Source organism: Marmota marmota, unplaced genomic scaffold (assembly GCF_001458135.2).
Source record: "Marmota marmota marmota unplaced genomic scaffold, marMar, whole genome shotgun sequence".
In the NCBI taxonomy this organism is placed as follows: Eukaryota; Metazoa; Chordata; class Mammalia; order Rodentia; family Sciuridae; genus Marmota; species Marmota marmota.
In genome coordinates, this window is record NW_026000196.1 from 1,101,379 (window position 1) to 1,125,810 (window position 24,432).

The 24,432-nt window shown below is 38.9% G+C and overlaps 1 protein-coding gene across 2 annotated transcripts; it reads left to right on the top strand.

The window, feature by feature from the left end:
• Nucleotides 1-12,063: 12,063 nt before the first annotated feature.
• On the top strand, nt 12,064-23,972 carry Cfap161 (cilia and flagella associated protein 161). Of its 2 annotated transcripts, XM_015493176.2 has the most exons (7): nt 12,064-12,203; nt 12,991-13,080; nt 13,570-13,805; nt 14,848-14,932; nt 20,445-20,603; nt 23,000-23,073; nt 23,431-23,972. In XM_015493176.2, exons 1-7 carry the CDS (start codon nt 12,135-12,137, stop codon nt 23,624-23,626), a joined length of 909 nt encoding a protein of 302 aa, XP_015348662.1. In that variant the 5' UTR covers nt 12,064-12,134; the 3' UTR covers nt 23,627-23,972. The 2 variants fall into 2 exon arrangements, with proteins under 2 accessions (XP_015348662.1, XP_048646122.1); XM_048790165.1 differs by lacking the exon at nt 23,000-23,073 and having other exon boundaries at nt 23,431-23,605.
• The last annotated feature ends 460 nt before the right edge of the window (nt 23,973-24,432 follow it).

Below are 24,432 nucleotides of genomic sequence, written 5' to 3' on the forward strand. Positions count from 1 at the left end.
TTTAAACTCAGTGTTTATCATGATGAGCAAGGTGGCATCATTAGCTCTAGTTCTAGAAGCCCATATCAACAACTCCCTCTAGAAACAGGGAGTCATTTATAAACTGGGGTCTTCTGAACGGAGCATAAAGGCCATTTTTTTGCTGACATTACTTACATTTTTCTTGTTTCTGATAAAAAGCTGCATCCACAGACTGCCACACGAGGGCACAATTGCCCAATTATGGAATCAAATTCACTTTTCAAGAAAGATGGGAAAAAGATCTTGTCCTGAGCTGTCCTCCAGATGAGATGTTAATTACTAAGGAGTGAGAGAAGTAGTGCAATGCAATTATATAAAAGCTTCACACGTCTACAGAATGAATTGCCTGCGGATATTGCAGCAGAAATCCTGCTCCTGGTCTTGTCTCATGTCTTTTCAGAAACACAGCAACATCTACCGAGCGCTTACTCTGTCTGAAATACTGTGCTAACACGTTACGTATCATCTGACTTACAGATACCAATAACCCTAGGGGTAGATATTAATGTTTCTTAATTTTACAGAAGGGGGAACTGAGTGTCAGGTTGTGACTTCCCCCAAGGGTCTGCACAGTGGATAAATAGTTCTATCATTTGAGTTCAGGATGCCTGATTCCAGAGCCAATGATTTAAATCACAAAGCTAGCCATATGTTATAAATTTTTCTCTAACTTCTTGTAATGGTAATACCCAAATGAATAGATATGTATGAATGGTCTGAGAGTTGGTCATGGAGCTGATGCTGGTAATCCTAGTGCCTCAGGAGACTGGGGCAAGGTAGAAGCTAGCCTCAGCAATTTAGTGAAAACCTGTCTAAAAATAAAAGGGAATGGTGATATATCTCAGTGGTAGAGTTCTCTTGACTTCAGTTCCCAGCACTAGAAAAATAAAATAAATAAATAAAGTAAGTAAGTGGTTTTATATCTATAAATGTGGAAATATGTTTTTGTATTCACCTTAGATGCACAGTTACCCAGAATCTTAAAGTTCCTGGAACCTGCCTTATTATACTATAAGTGCTTAAATGATGACATTATTTTTAGAATGCTTATAATTACTAGGCGTTTTTTGGGGGGAAGTTGTTTTAGGCTTTTTTGGTCCTGGGGATTGAACTCAGGGGTGCTCTACCACTGAGCTGCATCCCCAGCCCTTTTAATTTCTTTTGTACTTTGAGACAAGGACTAGCTAAGTTACTGAGGCTGGTCTTGAATGTGTGATTCTCCTGCTTCAGACTCCTGAGCTGCTGGAGTTACAAGAATGTGCAATTACTGGTTTTAAAACTGTAAAAAAAAAAAAAAAAAAAAAAGAAAAGAAAAAGAAAAAGAAAAAAGAATTAGTGGAAATGGAGCCATAGGTTTATCCTTATAGCATTTTTTTTTTTTTCTTTTTGCATTGAACCTGGGAGCATAACCACTGAGTCACATTCCCCAGCACTTTTTATCCTCTGGGATTACAGGCAAGTGCTGCCATACCTGACTCCTCATAGCATACTAAATCTGACCTTCTATGTGTGAGATGCTTCTATTTGCATTTTTCTGATGGCAGAAAGGCCAGAATTTTTCTTTCTTTCTTCCTTCCTTCCTTTCCTTCCTTCCTTCCTTCCTTCCTTCCTTCCTTCCTTCCTTCCTTCCTTCCTTTCTTTCTTTCTTTCTTTTTTTTTTGACCAGGAAGACAAGATGAATGGTGGTTGGTAAACAGGTGAGTGGTCTCCAGCTAGGGACAGATGAAAGCTGAAAATAGACAACTTTGGACTGATAGCAAAGTAATATTGACTGTAGTTTTTGCCATTCCTCCCGAGGAGCTCTGGACCCTCTATAGTTCAGTCCCACTTTGTGGACTTCGTTTTTCTCACTTATAAAATCAGCAGAGCCAAACTGTATCAGTGGCTTTCATGCTATGTTCTGCAGGGGCTGAGGTCCCTCCAGTGGGGTAATCTGGAAGCTTTGGCCCCAATTCACCGTCCAAGTCAACCGTAAGACCACCTTTTGCTATCTGTTTTATGTAATGGAGTTCTTTCTTATTTTTATTTGAAAAGAGGTTTTCGCCTTATAAAAAAAAAGGAAAAAAGTATGAAATAAATTTCTCATGATGTAAAAACAGAATATCCCCCTGTAACATACTTATCAGCTACAGGGCTTCTCTGCCTTTTCAGCACTAGAAGAGATGACTGGCCCCACCTTCACATGGGGTGGAAATCCAAAGCCCTCCCCAAGATCTGTGAGTCCCCAAGAGGTTTCTGTTCTCCTGATCACTCCTGCCTTTGGATGCAGTCTGTTTCTGTAGACCCTACATCCCGACCCCAGATGGGACACTCAAGTTCTTTTTGTTTTCTCAGGCAGTCACTTAGCTCTTTCTAGCCCCAGCTGCCAAACTCTGTCCTGGGTCCACCCTGGCATTTCCAAACCCAACAGGCTTCATTGCAATAGTGCTACCCTCCTCAGAAGTCAGAGGGGAATGGAAATATCAGGACATTTCTTTTACTACCAGGACTTCAGAGTATATACACACATCATACTCAGAGCAGCATTATGAGGAGGACTGACAACTCACCACAAGATCCCTAAGGTCAATTATAAGGAACCAAGAGAATTTAGCCCCACAGATCTGTTTCTGGGAGTGAATGCTGGCTCTGGAGGTCATGCCTGGCTGGGGTGAAATAAATTGTTGCTGTGCTGTTCTTTTCCTCCAGGGTCTGATGTAAGCAGAAGGGAAAAACAGATGGAGACAAATAAAACTGGGAGACTCTCTTCTGCTCAGACATCACCCTATGTTCTTTGGAGAGGATAGGAATAGATGTTCCCAATTTGATGAGATATTAAAAAATATTATGTCTTATTAGTCTTATTAGAATAGGAGTATTTTCAGTACCCCACCTACTTCATCAAAGGCTACTGTTGAGTGGGAAAACATTTGTCAATGTCCATTCAGAGAAGTCTTTCTTGTACTGACCCTTTGGCAATGTGCCTCACACCTGTCATTACTTGTTTGGACCATCTCCTCCTTCTAACTCCACAAAGTCAGGGACTGGGATGCTGTCATCTAATCCTGTATGCCACATGCTGGGCACAGGGTTTGGTACACAAGCCCTGTGAATGAACAATTGAATAACTTCCCCCCTGCATGGTAGTTTTTTTCAAAATGTGACAGTATTAACTTTGATTCTTCTCTCTTTCATTTCTACCTCTCCATTCCCACTGCTGTTACACCTCTCCCTGACTGTCTGCTTACTGGGCATCTTGGCCTCCATTATGGCCAGTTTGCCTTAAATCCATGAAACAACCTGTAGTCCCAGTAAACTTCCAAAAGCTCTACTCCTTCCTTGCCTTATGCCAATCCTCATCAAAACACCAATGAAATTCTTCACAGAACGAGAAAAACAGTCCTAAAATTCACTTGGAAGAATAAAAGACTCAAAAAAGCCAAAGCAATACTGAGCAAGAAGAGTGACACTGAGAGTATTACAATACCTGATTGCAATTTAAAGTACAGAGCTCTAGTAACAAGAACAGCATGGTATTGACATCAAAGCCGAGATGATGAACAATGGGATAGAATAGAAGACACCGAGACAAACCCATATAAATATAGTCACCTGATATTTGACCAAGGTGCCAAAAACATGTTGGAGAAAAGATAGCCTTTTAAACAAATGATTCTGGGAACACTGGAAATCTATATGTAGAAGAATGAAAGTAGATCTCTATCTCTCACAAAAGTCAAATCAAAGTGGATGAATTAGATGAGAAATTCTGCAACTGCTAGAAGAAAACAGAGAATAAATGCTCTATCATATTGGCATGGGCTCCTCGTGAGAAACTTTCAATGGCTCTCCACAATTTACAGAGGAAAATCTGTAGTTCTTGCTTTGATGCTAAAGGCCCTTTCTCCCTTTCTCTTCACCCGTTTTTTCATTATTCTGTATCCTTTTCTGGTCATTTGATTCAGTGCCCTGCCTCACTCTGGGTCCTCTGCCTGGAAAGTTTGTATTTTTATTCTTGTAGCTATGTATCCAAATCCTACTCATTTTTTCATGTTATTAGAATCTCAAAAAATCTAAGTCAGTGGTCCTTAAAATGTTGATCTTAAAAGATTATTCTCAAGAAAGGGATTCCTTGTTGAAGTTAGCCTGGGAAGTATCGTGTGCCTTATCACCCTTTTGTAGATGGATGGTGCATGCCATGACATTCAAGGTTCTGAGAATGCCTGCAATAAGGAATCTTATTTAACCCAGAACATCTTAAACTTATTTGACAACAAAATTCTTTCCCTTTCACATCTATTAATATATTTCAGATTAATTTGGAAATACTTCCCAGAGAGTTAGTAGTCAAGTAACCTTAACCGGTTTTTCCTTGGTGAAGATTCTGTTGCTCAGAGACAAACATGCTTACACAAGTTAAGTGAAAAGAGCCGTTACCCAATGCCAGCTTCTATTTGTCATACAGTGAGGACTTCTAAACTTCTTTTCAGAACTCTGTAAGCCCTTACATGTGAGGTAATAACTCTCATTTCTCTTTCCTAATATCTGAACTTTGTCCCACTTCTCTTTTCTGCAAACAACTCCAAATATTTCTCTTAACTTTTCCTGCCAGATGTTTCACAAGTAAGTAACAAAAGACTCCAATTAATTTTTTCCCCCCCCCGGAGCCTCATCAAATAATAAAAAAAAATGGCAAATAATTCTTTTTAGTATATACCTGATTTATGTCAAAATCACAATTGTAAAGTGGAAGGAGTGGTGGCCAGATTTTAAGGAGGTGTTCGTTACTAAATCAGGACTGAGTAAATTACACAGTAGCCAGCAATGTATGAGTAAATTTCTGTTTTTCAGCTTGGCTTGGAGGGTTTTTGAAGAATGCAAATTAACAGGTTTAAATAATCATATACAAAATAAGTATTTTATAATTTTTAAAGATAAAAGTAAACAGTAGTAAAAATGCTTAAACAATTTCTCGCATATTCATTTATAATTTTATCACCTGGTGGTATGGTTTAGATGTGAGGTATCCCCCCAAAGTTCATGTGTGTGAGAATGCAAGAAAATTTAGAAGTGAAATAATTGGGGTTATGAGAGCCTTTAACATAATCTGTGCATTAATCCACTGACAATGATTAACTGGGGGGTAACTGTAAACAGGTAAGGTGTGGCTAGAGGAAGTGGGTCCTTAGGGGGTCATGCCTTTTGAGTATATAATTGCCCTTAGTGAGAGGAGAACTCTCTTTCTGTTCTCTGGTGCCATGTTCCCCGCTGCTTTCCTCTGCCACACCTTTCTGCCATGATGTTCTGCCTCACCTTGGGCTCCAAAGAATGAAATTGTCCATCTAAGGAATGAGACCTCTGAAACTGTGAACCCCAAAATAAACTTTCTCCTCCTCTAATTGTTTTTGTCAGGTCTTTTTGTCACAGTGGCAAAAGCTGCCTAAAACACCTGGTTTTTAAATCTACTTGTGTTGTAGGTTGAGGGTGGCTTCTTTGTGTTACTTTGTTTATCATATTAAGATTCACTTAGGGGCTGGGATGTGGCTCAAGCGGTAGCGCACTCGCCTGGCGTGCGTGCGGCCCGGGTTCGATCCTCAGCACCACATACAAAGATGTTGTGTCCGCCGATAACTAAAAAATAAATATTAAAAAAAAATTCTTTAAAAAAAAAAAAAAAAAGATTCACTTGGTGGGCAACGCCTCTGCTCAGGCCCAAGCTGTGGTTCTCTGATGAATGACATCAGAGGCTGCACACTATGAAGGAAGTAGATTAGAGCAAACTAGTCCAGCCAAGGACCACGGAGTATTTTTCAGCATTAACAACCACTTACTGATTCTCCTGATAACTGATTGTCCAACAATTTAGTTCAATTCTGATACCAGTCCATAGGACTGCCTCAATTCAGATGCCAATTGCAAGTCCTGGGCCACCTACTTATGATGGACCAGCTATAAATCAGGGATTCCCATGGTGCCCTCCTCCAGCTTAATAATTTGCTAGAACAGTTCACAGAACTCATGAAGCCACTTTACTTACACAAAGGACACGCTCAGGAACAGACAAAATGGAAGATGTGCATAGGGCAAGGTCCTGGGAGTGGCACAGGACTTCCATACCTTCTTTGGGAGTGTGTGCCACCAACCTAGCACCTTGATGTGTTCACCAATCTGGTAGTTCATCAAGTCTCATTGTTCAAGAGCTTGTATGGAGCTTAATCTCCAGTTCTCCAACCCCCACTTCCCAGAGACTGGTGAGTGGGGCTGAAAGTGCTAATTTTTCTGGTGACCAGTCCCATCTCCAGGCTATCTATCTGGGGGCTCCACACTAAGTTGTTTTGTTAGCATAAATTCAGGTGTGATGGAAAGGAACTCATTTTGAATAAGGAAAGCTGCTCCTATCACTCAGGAAAGTCCAAGGGTTTGGGGAATTCTGCACCAGGGACAAAAACAAAAATATTTTTTCTTTTAATTTTTTGTTGGCGCACATAATTATTACATATAATCAATAAAATTGTTATATGTTCATATATGCACACAACATAATTTGGTCAATTTCATTTCCCAGTACCTCTACTTCCCCTGAAAATATTTCTTCTTACATTACTCCCACTAAACAAATACACATTTAAGCAAACAACAACCATGAGCACCTTGGGTAGAGAATTAGTATTCCAAATGTAACACATGATATAGTGTTGCTATAATGCATTATGTAAAATGTCCAGTTTTCAACAAAAAGTTAGGAGCCCTGCAAAGAAACAGGAAAGTACGACCTGTACATAGGGAAAAACAAACAAAAAAACAAATAGCAACAATGAAAACTAGGCAACAGAATCTGCCTTTGAGAGAGTTCAAATATTGGACTTCAAAGAAGCTATTACATATATATTAAACAAACTGTGATTAAACCATGATAAAAGAATTAAAGGAAGATAGTGATGACAATGCCTCATCTAGGATAGAATGTCCATAAAGATCCGTAAGTATCAATATCAAATATCATAAATCCTGGAGTTGAAAATAATCACAGCCCAAGTGAAAAATTCACTGAAGAGATGCAACAGTGAAAGAAAAAGATCAGCAAACTTGTAGATAAGTCAATATAAATTACAGAATCTGAAAAACAGAGAAAAATGGAGAAAAACAGCAGCTCTGTGACATGTAGAATATCATCGAATGCATCAACCTACACATAATGAAAGCCTCACAAAGACAGGAGAGAGAAAGAGGAGCAGAAAAAATATTCAAAAAGTAATGACTGAAAACTCCCAAAGTTTGATGAAAAGAGCATTTAATCAACATATCTAGGAAACTCACCAAATTCCAAAAAGGAGAAAAGCAAAGATGCACTTTCATAGCCAAAATGTTGAAAGAAAAAGAGAAAACAAACCGAAAGCCACAAGAACACATACAGGAGAATTGCACCAAGATTAATAGCTGAATCACCACCAGAAATGAAAAATGTCAAAGGCAGCAGAATGGCATATTAAAAGTGTCAAAAATAAATAAAACCTCAACCAATAATCATATACCTGGGAAAAATAACTTATAAAAATAAAAGTAAAATAAAGAGGTAAGCAAAACAAGGAAAGAATGTTTTGCTAGCACACTTGATTTACAGGAAATACCCAAGGAAGGTCTTAATGTTGAGAACAAGTGACATCAGGCAGTAATTTTTTTTATTCATGTGAAAAAGCAAAGAGAATCAATAAAGATAATTATGTATATACTTGTTAAAGAGTATAATTATATATTTCTTCTGACTGAGTTAAAAAAACTATTGCATAAAACAATGGATATATAATTGTATTCTTGGGTCTATAATATATAGAAATGTAATGTACCTGTCTAATATTACAATATACAGATTCATATTATAAAGGAAGTAGGTGGGAGCCAAACTGCATTGTCGAAAGGACTTCCTTAATGAATGAATTCATTAGAAACCTATTAAAAAATATGAAACTGGAATTGCCTTATTCCCAGTTTATGGCAGACATGGAAACATTTAAAAGGAAAAAAAAATATTGCTCTGTAGTATAGTTTAACGTCTGGTATAGTGATGCCACCTGCCTCACTCTTCCTGCTAAAGATTGCTTTAGCTATTCTGGGTTTCTTATTTTTCCAGATGAATTTCATGATTGCTTTTTATATTGCTATGAGGAATGTCATTGGGATTTTGATTGGAATTGCGTTAAATCTGTATAGTGTTTTTGGAAGTATGGTCATTTTGATAATATTAATTCTGCAAAACAGCATGGTATTGGCACCAAAACAGACTCGTAGACCAATGGTATAGAATAGAAGACACAGAGACTAACCCACAAAACTATAATTATCTTATATTAGACAAAGGTGCCAAAAACATGCATGCCGCAGTCTGGCTGGGCACAAATAACCCAGCCGACACGAAGCACTTGTAGGTTCAAACAGCAACTCCTTTATTGCCCAAACTCCACCAGCACTCCACATACGCTCCCTGGGAACCCTCTCACCCTCCACCTCGGCTCCGCTTGCACTCTCCCGGAACCTCCAGGGAACTCCAAAGTAGTGGGCGTCGGAGGCAGCAGGAACCGCCCTATTGCCGGACAGCAAAGGTCTATATACAACTGAATACACAGCTTAACTTAACCATCATCATCTCAATGGCTCTCTGGCTTCACCTCTCAACCACTCCCTCTGGCAAAATGCCAGGTGTCACCCTGACTTGGCTGTGGCTCTCAACAATGCATTGGAGAAAAGATAGCCTCTTCAACAAATGGTGCTGGGAAAACTGGAAATCCATATGCAACAAAATGAAATTAAACCCCTATCTCTCATCATGCACAAAACTCAACTCAAAATGGATCAAGGACTTAGGAACACAACCAGAGACCCTGTGTCTAATAGAAGAAAAAGTAGACCCTAATCTCCTTCATGTGGAATTAGGCCCCAACTTCCTTAGTAAGACTCCTGTGGCACAAGAATTAAAATCAAGAATCAAAAAGTGGGATGGACTCAAACTAAAAAGTTTCTCCTCAGCAAAAGAAACAATCTATGAGGTGAATAGAGAGCCTACATCTTGGGAGAAAATCTTTAACCCTCACACATCAGATAGAGCACTAATCTCTAGGGTATATAAAGAACTCAAAAAGCTAAACATAAAAACAACAAATAACTCAATCAATAAATGGGCCAAGGACCTGAACAGACACTTCTCAGAAGATGACATTCAATCAATCAACAAATATATGAAAACATGTTCATCATCTCTAGCAATTAGAGAAATGCAAATCAAAACCACTCTAAGATTTCATCTCACTCCAGTCAGAATGGCAGCAATTATGAAGACAAACAACAATAAATGTTGGCGAGGATGTGGGGAAAAAAGGTACACTCTTACACTGCTGGTGGGACTGCAAATTGATTCAGCCAATATGGAAAGCAGTATGGAGATTTCTTGGAAAATTGGGAATGGAACCACCATTTGACCCAGCTATCACTCTCCTCTCCTCGGTCTATACCCAAAGGACTTAAAAACAGCATACTACAGGGACACAGCCACATCAATGCTTATAGCAGCACAATTCACAATAGATAAACTGTGGAACCAACCTAGGTGCCCTTCAATAGATGAATGGATAAAAAAGTGGCATGTATACACAATGGAATATTACTCAGCAATAAAAGAGAATAAAATCATGGCAGTTGCAGGTAAATGGATGGAGTTAGAGAAGATAATGCTAAGTGAAATTAGCCAATCCCCCCCAAAACCAAATGTTGAATGTTTTCTTTGATTCATAGTGGGATAGGGATAGGGAGACGGGAGGAATAGATGAACTCTAGATAGGGCAGAGTTGTTGAAGGCAAATGGAGGGGGCATGGGGTTAAAAATGATGGTGGAATGTGATGATAAGTATTATCCAAAGTACATGTATATAGACACGAATTGGTGTAAATATACTTTGTATACAACCAGAGATATGAAAAATTGTGCTCTATATGTGTAATAAGAATTGTAATGCATTCTATTATCATATATAAATAAAAAAGGATAAAACATGGAGTCAGAAAATCTGTATTGAGTCCTTGCATTGACACACAGTCTGTGAGACACAATTTGAGAAATATGTCATTAGTTGATTTTCATCATTGTACAAACACCATGAGTGTCAGATCTTAAATTTGGGTGCTCAGAAGTTTCTATAAGTCTGATATAAGTCCTTCTCAAAATCTTGTTAGCCTCCTTGCCTTTAAATGAAGCAGATCTTTTAAGATCTTCCCTTACTTTGTTCTTGCTCTTTAATATTGTAGACATGCTGGGATAGCACATGCCTGACTGGTGAGGAATAACCACACTGATTTTCCAATGCTGTAGCCTTTAATCATTTTTAATTTGTTTCCAGGTCAATCACTTGACATGGTCTCTTACTGGCAACATTAGCAACACATTTTGCATGCTTAGGGGCCATGATGAACAAAATACGAGATCAAATCAAGCAGGAGAGAAAACAATGCAATTGAGAGATGTCAAATACACAAGACGGATAAAGCCGCTGCTAGAGTAACTGGCATACTGTTTGATAGCATACATTTTTAATAAGTAGGACTGTACTCTAAAATAATGAAAAAAGTATAATATAGCAAATATAGGAGTAATAGTCATTTATTGTCATTATCAACTATTATAACTGTGTTATACTATATGTACTATATGTACTGTACTTTTATTGGTACATGTATAAAGACACGAATTGGTGTAAATATACTTTGTATACAACCACCAGCATCACCACAAACAGGTGAATAATGCATTGAGCATGTTACTCTAGGCTAAAGCAATTTTTCAGCTCCATTATAATGTATGGAACAAGAGTCATACATGAGGTCAGTTGTTGACCAAAATATCATTGTGTGGCACATGATTATTATTTTGAACTTAGAATAGCTGCTAACTTCTTTGAATTTCAGTTTCTTAATTCATCAGATGCTGTTCACAATCTGTTATCTGACCTAGGATGACGTGATGTAATGACAGAACTAGTGGATTCATAAGTGAAGATGTTCCTATTTGTATCCAGGGTTGCAGCCTGCCAGCTCAAATTCATCCAAAGTCAAGCTCCAAAGCACCAACCTCTCCCCACATCACCCAAAGGTCATACAATTTGCATCCCACAATCCCTTTCTGCAGAAATAACGCTTCCTTAAACTTCCATGGCCCTTCATCACCACTTCTTTAATTACACTTACTACAGTCTTCCTGAAATCATTTGTTTTCATGAACTATTTTCTCTTTTAGACCGGGCTTGCGGAAAGGCGGAAAGGTTCCTGTGTCTTCCATTTTTATCCTGTATTAAGAGACACTAAATACAGAATCTCTGAATGTATTCAATTAACATCCAGTCCCAGGTAACTGTTTATCTCTCCTATTTAAAATACCTTGTTTAAAAAATGTTGGCTACAGTATATTCCAGTTGTATCCAGAATGCTTGCAAATCACAGGCTTGTCATTTCACTTGGATATCGGTGGAGGAAGGAATGCTATAAAGTCCATGAAAGTATTAACTTACGTAAGAAATGTTTAAATCAAAATATTAATATATTTCTTACTTAAAAGGATATGAAATTTTGAATAATCCCCCTCCTTCTATGTTAGTTTCATTTTCAAATGTCTATTGACATTGTTTTACGATTAAAGCAAAACTGCTGCTCATAATAACGATAAGAAAAATAACCTGCAAGCAACTTATACTTCCATTTAAAAGCTCTCTGGTGGTTCAATAAGCCAGGGAGCTCTACTTTTATAGCATTTTTCGTTTTGATTCTGATAAAAAAAAAAAGAGAAAGTTTAAAATTTTCCTCTAGGGAACATTTAGGACAATCAAGTTTGTTAGTTGGCTTGAGATTTCCTCTCTTTGCAATTAATTAATCAAAATCGTGGAAGAGGGTGGGGTAGCAGGCGACAGCTCGGCTTGCCGCTGGGTCCACCTACCTACCCCTAAGCTCGCAGCGCGGGCAACGCACTTATGTGCAGTCACTCATTGGCCAGCATTACACTAACCTTGACCAATCGCCCGCGGCTGGGTCGTCATGGCGACGGGCACGCTAACACTCCAGTGCCCGTCAGGGGGTCTGTTCCCTGGACTGCAGGGACGATGGCGCAGAATCTGTACTGTCCACGAGTGCGGATGGGAAACTGGAACGAGGACATCTACTTGGAGGAGGTATGGAGGGCGTGGCCAGGTGTGGACTGGAACTCCCGAACCCAGCCCAAAGTCCGGCCTCAACTCTGGCTTCCAGCACCCCAGCCTCCTCTCTCCCCCCAGCACACACCAAATACCCCCCAACCCACCTTCTGGACTGTCCTGCAAGCCCAGGGCTCATGGGGCTTCTACTCTAAGCACTCTGACGCCCCTTATAAACTCGGGTGCCTTGCTCTTCCCCTATGCCCCCCACTTAGGTCAGAGTTCCACTAAACTCTCCTGGGCCCTTGGTAGCTAAAGTCTTGAGGCTTCAGAAAGGCAAGCAGGAACCTCTAAATGGAATTAGTGTCCCTTTCCTCTCCTCAGCTTGATGGCCCAGGCCTTCCGGAGGGACAACGGAAATATCCCCTTTACTCACGGTGTATTCATTGCCTCGCGTTCTCAAACGTCCCTCTTAACAAACCTCTGGGGGAGGGGTGGGCTTTCCGTCCCCATCCTACAACCCGGGGGTGGGGGGGACCTCAGAAGGGGCGAGAGAGCCTCCAGTTTCTACTCTCCATTGTCGATTGTCGCTGGCTGGAATAATTACAGCTTTGAGTCTTTCTCCCTTTTCTAAACATTCTCCAGTGACATAAAGTATTAAAGTAATGCTAAAACATTTTCCCACCACTCTATTATGCTCACATTTCCTTTTCTATTCTCACAGTTCGCTCTTTCTACTTGAGATTTTTCTGACTTAAAAGCTACCACTGTTCTATTTAGGGCTATTGTCCATACTTTGGAATTCACTCTTTTTCTCCTTAATCAGGAATACATGAAAGACTTTTTAGACAAGAGAGAGAAGGGGAAACTTCTCATTCAGAGAAACAGAAGACTGAAAAAGAATCTTTTGAGACCGGTAATTTAAAATTCCAACATTGTTTTCAAAATTTTGTCGAATTAAGTGTGAGTATACGTTAAGCAAGAAAAAATAACATTTTTTCCCCATGTAAAAGTCACAGTGCTTAAAATTCCTTAACATTTTAGAAACACAAAGGAAGACTGCTCTTCATTACGTTTACTTGCATTTTCCAAATAAATAAATCAATAGATTAATAATAATTAAGATACATCGTGTTGCTCAGGAAATTCTTAATGAAAATTAAATTAATAATGGAGTTGACACATTTGATTTTTCGCTGGCTTTGTCTGGCATTATTTGGGATTGCTGGGAATTTGGCATTGGCAAAGTAGAAGGGAATGGAAGAAAACTCAGGATTTGAGGGAATCCATGTGGGTGCTAGTCTGAGAAGGAAAGAGGGTACACCTGGGAGTGGCCATGGCCCTGGCTATTCAGGAATTGTCTGGTTTTTTTTTTTTTTTTGACAAATTCTTATTAAAATTGTAGATGCAGCTTTCCATATCTGAAGATGGATATATTCATTATGGAGACAAAGTGATGCTTTTAAATACCAACTATCCTGAGAAGGAAGAAGCTGGTTTGTTTCAGTGTGGGGACCTGAGCCTTTGCATGACTCCAGATGAAATTTCAACTCACTTGTATGATGAATTAGAGGTGCCCTGTGGCCTGAGTGCAACTACAACCAGGATCCCAGTTGGCAGAAACACTTTTACCATTTTGAGGTAGAGATGATTTGATTTTCAGTTTTATAACCATAGTGTCTGTTTTCACTTGTAGCTTAAGGATGCCCTGGGATGGCGCAATGCTGGCAGGAGGCAAAAGATATGTGAACGTTTTCTGGGGTCTCATCATGCTGGCTTAACCTTGAGAATTATTAGCCTTTACAATCATTTTTACCTTAGTAGGATAATTGGTAACTTGTGCTCATTTCAAAATGTTTGCTTCATAATTATTGGAGCCAGGGAATCAAATTTGCATTCTGCTTGATGCAAAGTGGAGTTTTCTTTTGTTCTTTTGATACGAACTTTTATTTTTTATCTTTTTTCCTCTTTCCATATTTTTTATTGGTGCATTATAGTTGTACATAATGATGGAATTTATGTGCATGTGTGAATATGTAACAACAATGTAACAATATAATTAGGCCAATATTACACCCCTGTACTCCCCTGCCCCCCCCACCACTCCCTTCTGCCTTGTGCTCCCTTTCCTCTACTGATCTCCTTTTGATTTTTTAAAGCTTTCTAATAACACAGAAACTTTGAATTCATCTGAGTGATATTGTCATTCTTAATGAATGTTGTTGTTATTTTTACAACAAAAATTAGTTTGATACAAGTTGGTGGTAGATGGAATTTGCTCTTTAAAAATTAAATGTCCATTAAAATGTACAACCTGCATTTTAAGAGGAAAGATTGTATTAAATATCTATGAATGTGCTACCTTGGTTACCTCCAAAAATGTCAATGCATTTTACCAGAATTTCTTAGTGTACATTAGCATAATGTGCTTGGGCAACTCCAGCCAAAGGCTTGTAAAGTGGGGATGCCCTGCATCCTGGCTATGGAGCAGGCAAGGAAGAACATGGCAGCTGGATTTTATCCCCAACCCAACAGACCTTTTATTTAGTTATCTAATTCAGTTATAGAATGTGAATATAGATTATCAAGAAAATATATTATAAACAAAATTGAATAAGAAAAGGTAGATCTGTAGACTGATCCTAATCTGGGTAGTTATATTGTATTTATTTTCCCCTGACAGTGCAGGTAAAGATGCCACTGGTCAAGTCCTTAGATATGGACAGGACTTTTACCTTGGAATAACAGGAGGATTTGAAAACAAAATGGTGAGTCTTCAACTTGGCATGTCTTCTTTGGATCATTTTTATTTTTTTAAAAAATGGTCCAATAACTACCTCCTGAGGAGGACAGAGAACTCTACAGATGGAGGCTACATCTCTGACTATGTTATGGTTTCATCCTGCAGTTTTCAGTGGCAGTTTTGGGCCAATTCTTTCTTCTAACTTTGCAAAAACAAACAAACAAAAACAAAACAAAAAATCCCCATAGACCTCTAAAAGCCAAAGTAAGGAAAGAAAATCCTTTAGTAATACAATTGGCAAAAAAATCCCAAAGTTTATACAACTTCTACCTATAAGTTAAATGATTGGATTAACTAATTATCATCTGACACCTGCCAAATGTCACTGATGCTAGCAACGTATATTATCTGACAACTCTTTTGTCCATTTGTTTTTTAAGAGGCAGGGACTCATTATATACCCAGGCTGGCCTTAAACTTCTGGAGTCTGTGATACTCCTGCTTTTAAGTAGGTAGGACTGGGGGCATGGTGCCATCAGATCTGGTTCTATTGAACAACTTTTTCTTTCAAACTTTTGTTTAACAAGGGAGAAGAACAATATTTGGATACTTAAATTTGCATAAGTCAGGGAACTTTATCCTGGGGATTAAGAATATAATAAAATCAGGTAAATTTTAGTTTGAGTTACAGATACAGGAACTCAATAGGAATTTGTGATAGGAATTTGAATAAGTCAGTTAACCTTTTGAATCTGTCTTCTCTATAAAATGAGGAGTATTATACTTGTCTTACTGCATAATATTCAGTTTTGTAAATGCTTCACATGTATTAACTAATTTAATTTTTCATGGGAATCTATAAAGTAGGGAATCTTTTACCCCTATTTTGCTAATGGGGAAACTGAGGTACAGGGGCTTGTGCTATAGCTAAGTGGCAGAGCACTTGCCTAACATGCATGAGGCATTGGGTTCCATCCTCAGCACCACATGAAAAATAAACAAATAAAATAAAGGCATTCTGTTCATCTACAACTACAAAAAAAAAATTAAAAAGAAAAAGAAACCAAGGCACAGAAAGGTTAAATCATTTTGGCTCAAGTCACCCAGCTAGTAAGCGGCAAGGCTGAAACTATATAAAATTTCTCATTAAAATTTGAAGATTCCAATATTGTGTGATATAGCATTGTTGTTGTTTTGTTGTTATTATTATTATTATTAGGTATTATTAAGAAAAAACTGTCAAGATTTGTGCACCATAGATAGCAAGGTGCAGCTTGATTTTATTTTTATTTTATTTCAATTTTGTGTGGTACTGGGGATCAAACCCAGGGCCTCGGTAATGTTAGTCAAGTACTTTACCACTGAGCTGTTCCCCTAGTCCCATGAAGCATGATTTCAAATGTAGAAATTAAATTGTTAAGAGAGAAGATTAAATCACCATTGTCTATACAGAGATTATCATTCCTAACATCTGACTTATTTTATTTGTAATTTTCTAAATATTATTTATTTACTTATTTGTATTTATTTACTTTTTTCCCCCTAGTATTGGGGATTGAACTCAGTGGTGTTCTGACATGAGCTCCACTACAGCTCTTTATTTTTTGAGACATGGTCTCACTAAGTTTCCCAGGCAGGCCTCTAACTTTCAATACTCCTGCTTCAGTCTCCCAAGTTGTTGGGATTGTAGGCAGCATTTCTGTGCCTGGTTATATATTCTTTTATAAAAGTTAGATGTGACCATAATGAATACATAGCTAGATTATTTTTTAAAGAACATTTCTCAGGGCTGGAGTTGTGGCTCAGTGGCAGAGCGCTTGCCTCGCACATGTGAAGCACTGGGTTCGATCCTCAGCACCACATAAACATAAATAAACAAAATAAAGATTTTATGCCCATGTATAACTAAAAAAAATTAAAAAGAATATTTCTCAAAGCTCTTCATGACAATCATATTGAATGAGTGCAAGATATATAATTGTGTGGCAATATCAAAGTTTGCTATTTTTTATTCTATTTCTGGGCAGTTGAGTTTGGTGTTCCTATTTTCCTATTATATGTAAAGTTTCAGTGTATATCTGTGTATAAATGCTTAAAACTTCTTTCACTCAATCCCAAATCAGGAATTCTCTTTTTTTGTTTAGATATTTTGGGGGGAGAGACATGGAATTACTGAGAAAACAAATATGAATAATTTCAAAATTATGAATACATATAAAAATTTATTTTTGTAATGGGTTCTACCAACTTGTATTCTCAAAAGCAGTAAATAAGAAAGTTATTAATTGCATTAAATATTGTGTTAGCTTTGTGTTGTTGTGTCCAAAATACTTGACAAGACCAATTTGGAAGAGGAAAAGTTTATTTTGGTCCATGGCTTCAGAGTTTTAGTCCATTGTGGGCTGACTCCATTGCTTTGGGTCCAAAATGAGGCAGAACATCATGGTGGAAGGGCATGGTGGAGGAACACTTTTCACCTCATGGTGGCCAGGGAGCAGACAGAGAGGGGAGAAGGGATTGGGGTGAAGGGTTGAGGGAAGATGTACTCTTCCAGAACATGCCCCCAGAGACCCACGCCCCCTCCAGCCATGCCCCCCCTACTCACAGTTAACACCCCAGTCATTCCATTCAAACTAGGATGGACTGATTAGGTCAGGCTCTCACAATGTAATCATTTCACCTCAGAACATTCCTGCAGTATCACAGGAGCTTCTGGGGGATGCCCCATATCCAAGTCATAACAAATATCATAATTATAATCTTTACTACTTTGATGACCAAACAAAATGAGAAGAAAAATGATATGTAAATATTGCAGTGCTTTAATTTCCCTATGTTTTCAGTTTTGTTTTCTCTCCTTCCCCTCCCATTTATATCTTCCTACTTTTCATTCCTTTCTTCTTTCCTTTCTCTCTTTTTTGAATTATGTGTTCTTTGCCTATATATTGATTTGGGTTCATATATCTGCTTCTTCATATATTTTTCATATTTCTTTTTTTTTTAAATTTTTTATTGTTGGTTGTTCAAAACATTACAAATTTCTTGACATATCATATTCCACACTTTGATTCAAGTGGGTTATAAACTCCCACCTTCACCCCATACACAGATTGCANTTTTAATTTCATCTTCCATCCTGAAGCTTAATTTTGCTGGATACACAATTCTTGGTTGGAACCCATTTTCTTTCAGTGTTTTAAATATGTTATTCCAGGATCTTCTAGCTTTCAGAGTCTGTGTTGAAAGATCAAGGAGGTCCTTTTGATAATATAAGGAAATAACATTTGATAGCATGAAAAATATTTTTTCTTATAAAATGTAAGAAAACCATCAATTTTTACATTCACCTTTGATGAAATTATTCATTCAAATGGTTTTTCAGTTGATTCTGGTATATTTTTAGGTAGACAACAATTTCATCCACAAAAAGTGACAATTTTCTCTCTTCCCAAATTCTCAGACCTCCAATTTCTGTTTTTTATCTTTGAATTAGCAAGCATTTCCAGGGCATCCATAAAAAATATCTAGCAATAATGGCCTTGTAGGTTGGTTCCCGATTTTATTACTGTTTGTCTTTACACAAATACAACAGTTTGTGGTTTGAGACAGATATTCTTCCCCATTTCAAGTTATGGTTTTGTGCTGCTCTGAATGGCACCACTGTTCTGTTTTCTAGGGCTTAAGTTTGTGGTGTGTTTTGGGTTCATGTCCCTTTCCCACCTATGTCCTGCTAAGTGTCACATTCCACTGCTTTTTCTTTGGCCTGTCCTCTCATTCCCACTTTGAACCTCCATCCAAGCCTACAGTGTTGCCCACTTCAGTCCATCTTGACTTAGACCGTTGTAGGTAGGGTGCAGTCAGATGAATACTTTAAAAGCTCATCATGTCTGGTCACCTCATTGAAAGGCCAGCATGGCTCCCCACTGCCCTCAGAAGGAGGTTCCAGGTGCTCATTATGGCATTTGAAGTTCCCAATTAGATGCCCCTGCCCTCCCTGTTTGTGTTCCCCATCTCTGGCTCCCCAGCACTCTACTTCTCCTCAGAGCCTTTCTGCAGCCCCCAGGAGAGCACTGTGCTTCCTCTGTCCTCACACAGTACATTGCCTGCAGCTCTGCTAGATAACTCTTTCCTTACTGTTAGTTGTGTTAGCTTCACATCACTGTAACAAAATCCTGGAGATAATCAATGTAGAAAGAGTAAAGCTCCATTTTGGCTTTTCCAGTCCATGATCAGTTGGACCCATCATTGCTTTGGGTCTGTGGTGAGGCAGCACATCGTGGTGGTAACTCATGGCTGAGCAAAACTGCTTATGGCATGAGCCAGGGAGCAAAGAAGGACAGAAAGGATTTAGGGTTCCACAATCCTCTTTTCAGAGCATCCCCAATGAGCTAAGGGACTCCCTCAAGTCCCCACCTTTCAAAGGCTCCACCATTTCCCAAAAGAACCACCCTGGGAAACATGCCTTTAACACATGGGCCTTAGGGGCGTCTTTAATACCCAAACTACAGCAAGCTGCATCCCTTATCTATACTGCTTCTCCTTCTCTTGCTAGGTAGAGAAATCATTGAAGATAATAACTCATTTCTATCTTCCCCATAATGCCCCCACTGTACGGGATTTTATATAGAAAGCCCTATTAAAATCCCATCAAAGATGCAGAAACTAACTCCACATCCAGGCGGAAGGTAAACCAGTAAAGAGCTCACATGGAACTAACATTTTGGACATTTCAGCAGGATGAGTGGTTTCTGGCAAGGTTGCTGGCTGCCACTAAGCTGACACAAATTCTCAGCACTAACACAAATTCTAGAAGGGCACAGGGCGTGTTGAAAACTCCCAAATGGATATCAGCTGTGATGATGTTGGCCTGCAGAGTACTTCATGCATCAAGTTTGATGCAGCATTATTTATAATAAATAATTGACCCAGGTCCTATCCTTTGAAACAGAGGAGGGGAGCAGAGGCAGGGAGTGGGAAAGACAGGGAGACTGAGCTTGGTATTCAAAGAAATGAGAAGTAGTTTGAGTTGACTGTGTGTATGTGCATGTGTGTGTGTGTTGGTCTCCACATTCCAAGATGGCATGTCCAAAGAAGAGTAAAATCATGCTTTCTCATATAATCAGATAGAACAGGGTTTTTAAAAACTGCTTTTGAAGCTCAGCACAGTAGTGCACTCCTATAATCCCAGCTCCTCCGGAGGTTGAGGTTAGAGGATTGCAAGTTCAAGGGTAGCCTGGGTAATTTTGTAAGACCCTTTCTCAAAATAAATAAATAAATAAATAAATAAATAAATGAAATTAAAAGGGCTGAGGATGTAACTCAGTGGTGTAATGTCCTGGATTCCATTGCCAGTATAAAACAAACACACACACACACACACACACACACACACAAAACAACCAAATTCCAGACAAACAAAAAACAAATTTCTAAACAAATAACAATAATAAAACTACTTTGGAACATTCTTGCCATCCAGCCTGCTGAATACTTTTTCAGGAGCAATGACTTTGTTTCATGTCTGCTGTCATTTCCAGTTATATTTATCCAGTGACCACAGGACCCTTCTGAAGTCATCTAAGAAATCTTGGCTCCAGGAGGTATACCTGACAGATGAGGTCTCCCACCTGAACTGCTGGCAGGCTTCTTTCCTAGATCCGCAGCTGCGCCTGGAGTTTGAAGGCTTCCCCATCCAGGTGAGTGCATGGTAGGGAGGGCACAGATTTCCAGGCTGCGAGGCTACGGCATGAGTGCAACAATGCCGCCACTTGCTCCTGTCTGTAGAACAGAGATTTTCCCCTAGCTTAAATAACTTGCTCTCTCTTTTTCTTTAATTTTAGTTCAAAGTTAGAGGGCACTAGTGTTTTTCTGTGGCAGCATCCTGCATTAGTGTTTCTCAACCCTGACTGCAGGATAGCATCTCTAAAGAACTTTTTACAAAACAGTAAAGATTAGCCAGGCAGAGTGATGTACACGGGTCATCCCTGTGACTTAGGAGGCTAAGCCTGGAGGATCACAAGTTCAAGGCCAGTCTCAGCAACTTAGTGAGAACCTGACTCAAAATAAAACATAAAAAGGACTGGGGCTGGAGCTTAGTGGTAAAGCAATCCCAGTGCCAAAAACAAAACCAACCAACCAGCCAACAAAAAACAAAAACGCTGAATCCAAGGCCCTGTTCTTAAGATAGATTGAGAAGTCCAGAGTGAGATCACAAGAATTATGACCCTGCTTCCTTTACAATATTTGGTTGCATTCTCATTGCTAAAGAGACTGGGAAGTCTCAGGGAATTAAAGGAGAGAGCAGGGCAACCACATTGGCAACACAGTAGTCCTGCAAAGAATATCATTCTTCTTGACAGTGGGGGACATTTTATTAGACTTGGACCTTGTGGGACTGGAGCCTGAGATAAGGTGCTGTTGGGCAGCAGGTGTTAGTGGCACAGACCTCACTTTTGGCTTTGCTACTCATAGGCTTGTTAGAGTCACTGGGAGAGTATGGCCTTAGCAGAAAGAATTTACAGATTGGCCATCCATGGCTGCTGCTCCCTGTCCAGGAAGTGGCCACAGGTAGACGTTACTTGGAATCTATTCCACACAGAGTGCCTGTCTCTCTGGATCTTTGCTGTGTGGACCCAGCTTCACAAGTGTCCTCCTCCCAGTGAAGCAAGCTTGACAAATTTCTCGTCCTTAGTCATTCTTTGCCAAGTTTTGCTTTCCTAGGAATTGTGCTTCATGTCAACCATTTAAGCAGTCAGTACCTCAGTTCCTTATCTGTACATAGGGACATTAATAATAGTCACCTTAGGAGGTTTTGTGAAGACTTCTAAAAGATCCATTTGCATGAAAAGTGCCTGGCTTACAGAATGCACTGGCAAGTATTCATTGTTGCCTTGATGGTTGTTATGTTCTAGAAGGAGCAGTGGCCCAGCACAGGAGCTCTTTGCACCACGGATAACTCACCTTATGGCCTGAGGCAGGTCTCTTAACCTCACTTAGTCATGGTTACACATCTGCAAAACAGGAACCCCAGACCTCTCCAGGCTACCTTGCACAGGCCACCACCCTCTGGCCAGAGGCCATCAGGAGCACCTGTAGTTGAACAAATTGGGTATATTGCTTGTTGGGATGAGGGAGAATGCACACCTTGGGGAAAGTGGGGCGCCTCAGTAAGGAGGTGTTGGGAAAGATGCTTATAGAATGGGGCTTCGGTTGGGTATTTTGGGGAGAGTTCCACGAAGTGAGACTTTGCACTGGATTGGAGGCTGTCAGGAAACAAAGGGACCCCATGATTGGCCCATCAGCATCTGTAACCTCTAGAAGTGCAGACAAAGGCAAAATTAAAACTGACATTGATAAAGAGACAGTGGTCATTCATGGTAGCAGGAGGGCAGGATGTTTGGGATTTTGTGATCCAGACAATGCTCTTGTTTTGCCTGTCTTCAGTCATGACTACAGAATGGTTTTGATCTTGTCTTGACCCAGCATGGTCACAGAGTAGCCTTGTCTAATGTGGACATTCCTTAAAATCAGTCTGGTATCTAGGAGAACACTAACCACAGCTGAGAGGAGGGTCAGCTTCTGGATTCCAGGGGCTGCTTTTCTCTTTCTGACACATTTAGCTTACATGAGTTAGGCTTTTAAAGTAATATTTATTTTTTTCTCATTATAAAGACAATATATGTTCACTTATGAAGTCAGAAAAGCACACAAAGATATGCAAATTACTAGTAATAGTTCCACTTTCCACAGATGATTACTGTTGTTTACTATTTATTTTTCTGTACATAGGTATAGGTAAATTTTTTTTACAAGATAGAACATCATGAATATTTTTTTTACACTTAATAACACCATTGGCCATATCTCAGGTTGTCAAAGATCCATATTATGATTTTGAACAATTATTCTGCCATATGGATATCTACCATAATGTATTTAATCAAATGCTTGGCTTCTAAGTTATTCCATACATATTTATTATATACATATACTAAATTGAAATATGAATAATCTATATTTTTGCATATAGAAAAATGGAGACCTTAATTCAGGATGCTAATAGCACAATTTTTTTTTATTTTTTTATCTAAAGGCAAATGAAAAAATTGTCATCTATCACCATTACACGAATCGGGCACTGGCAGTCCACCGCAATCTTTTCTTAAGGTATTGTATTGCAGGGTACAGCAAATGCCACATAAGGGGCTCGTGAATACAAATAAAGACACACAAAAAAAGTCCTTTGATGATGAAATGTTGCCACACAGAACTCTGATGGTGTGAAAATCTCATTGGAGCCCCTTTTATTTAAATCCTTTCCTGCCAGATTTTAGCTATAACAGACATGACCTGCCTAATCCTCACCTAAACAGGGTGAAATCTTCCTGCAAACAGGCCACATCTTAGAGATCCCAAGGGCTTTGTGTGTAGTAGTCTGCTTTATTTGGTGCTTTGAGATGAAATGAAATCCTATTGAAAGTAGTTACTTGATTTCCAACCAGAATTAATCTTTTCTTGCTTTAGGACCTATTTTGGAAAAGAAGTTGAAGTTGCAGCTCACACACATCTGGATTCACACAAAGTTGAAAAACCAAAGAACCATTGGATTTTGGTCACTGGGAATCCCAGGAATGACTTTTCCACCATGCTGGACCTGCCCAAACCACCAGCAAAGGACACCCAAGCCATGGAGCAGGCCATGGGCATTGATACCCAGTGACATATCAGGCATACACCTGCTCTCTTGGACCCTGTGCTTATCCAGTGTAGCTTTAAGGCAATCTTTGTCATGCCTCAAACTGATTTTAGAAATAGAACTCTCTGAATACTATATTAAAATAAAGACTATGTTAGGATTATTGAATTAGTGGTAAGGGTCTAGGACATTTAAAAACTAGCTCTGAAAAATGAGTGGCATTTGGATATGACAAGTGCTAGTCCTTTGTTGATAACCAAATTCTGAAGAACCCAGCATCCCTGACTTAGATCCTCCCTAGTAGCATTTCCTACAAGGACTGTGTGTTAGTCTTTATAACTTGCTATTTAATAAAGCTATCAGAACACCACTGGATTTTTGGTAATATTGTGCCCCTCTTGACCCTGAATGATGTACATCAATACGTAGCTGTGAGCCATAGCCTTATCTTGGAATTTAAAATTCTCCCTCTTATAAAACATTAATATTTTTGCTTTGACCTCTGGCTTAGAAGGTCAAGTCCTCTACCTGACCAGTTATCTATTATTTTAGAGTGATCTTCAAACCAAAGAGTACTTTTATCTCTATCTTATCTTCAAAACTAGCACATTAATGGAGGCACCCATATGATTTGAAAAAAAAAAAAAAAATATATATATATATATATATATATATATATATATATATATATCCTTCCATTTATTTGTTCAATTTTTCAAACTTCATTCAGTGCCTATGATGTGTAAGGTATTATAAAATGTTGCCTAGCCTTGTACAGGTAAACTGCAAGACTGGTCACAAATAAATATGCTGTGAGGCACAAAGTAGGC

Coding starts and splice junctions, on each gene's coding strand:
- Cfap161 (XM_015493176.2), top strand. CDS start 12,135: ATGGCGCAGAATCTGTACTGTCCACGAGTGCGGATGGGAAACTGGAAC. Junction 14,933..20,444: donor GAGGATTTGAAAACAAAATG/GTGAGTCTTCAA, acceptor TGTCATTTCCAG/TTATATTTATCCAGTGACCA. Junction 23,074..23,430: donor CACCGCAATCTTTTCTTAAG/GTATTGTATTGC, acceptor TTCTTGCTTTAG/GACCTATTTTGGAAAAGAAG.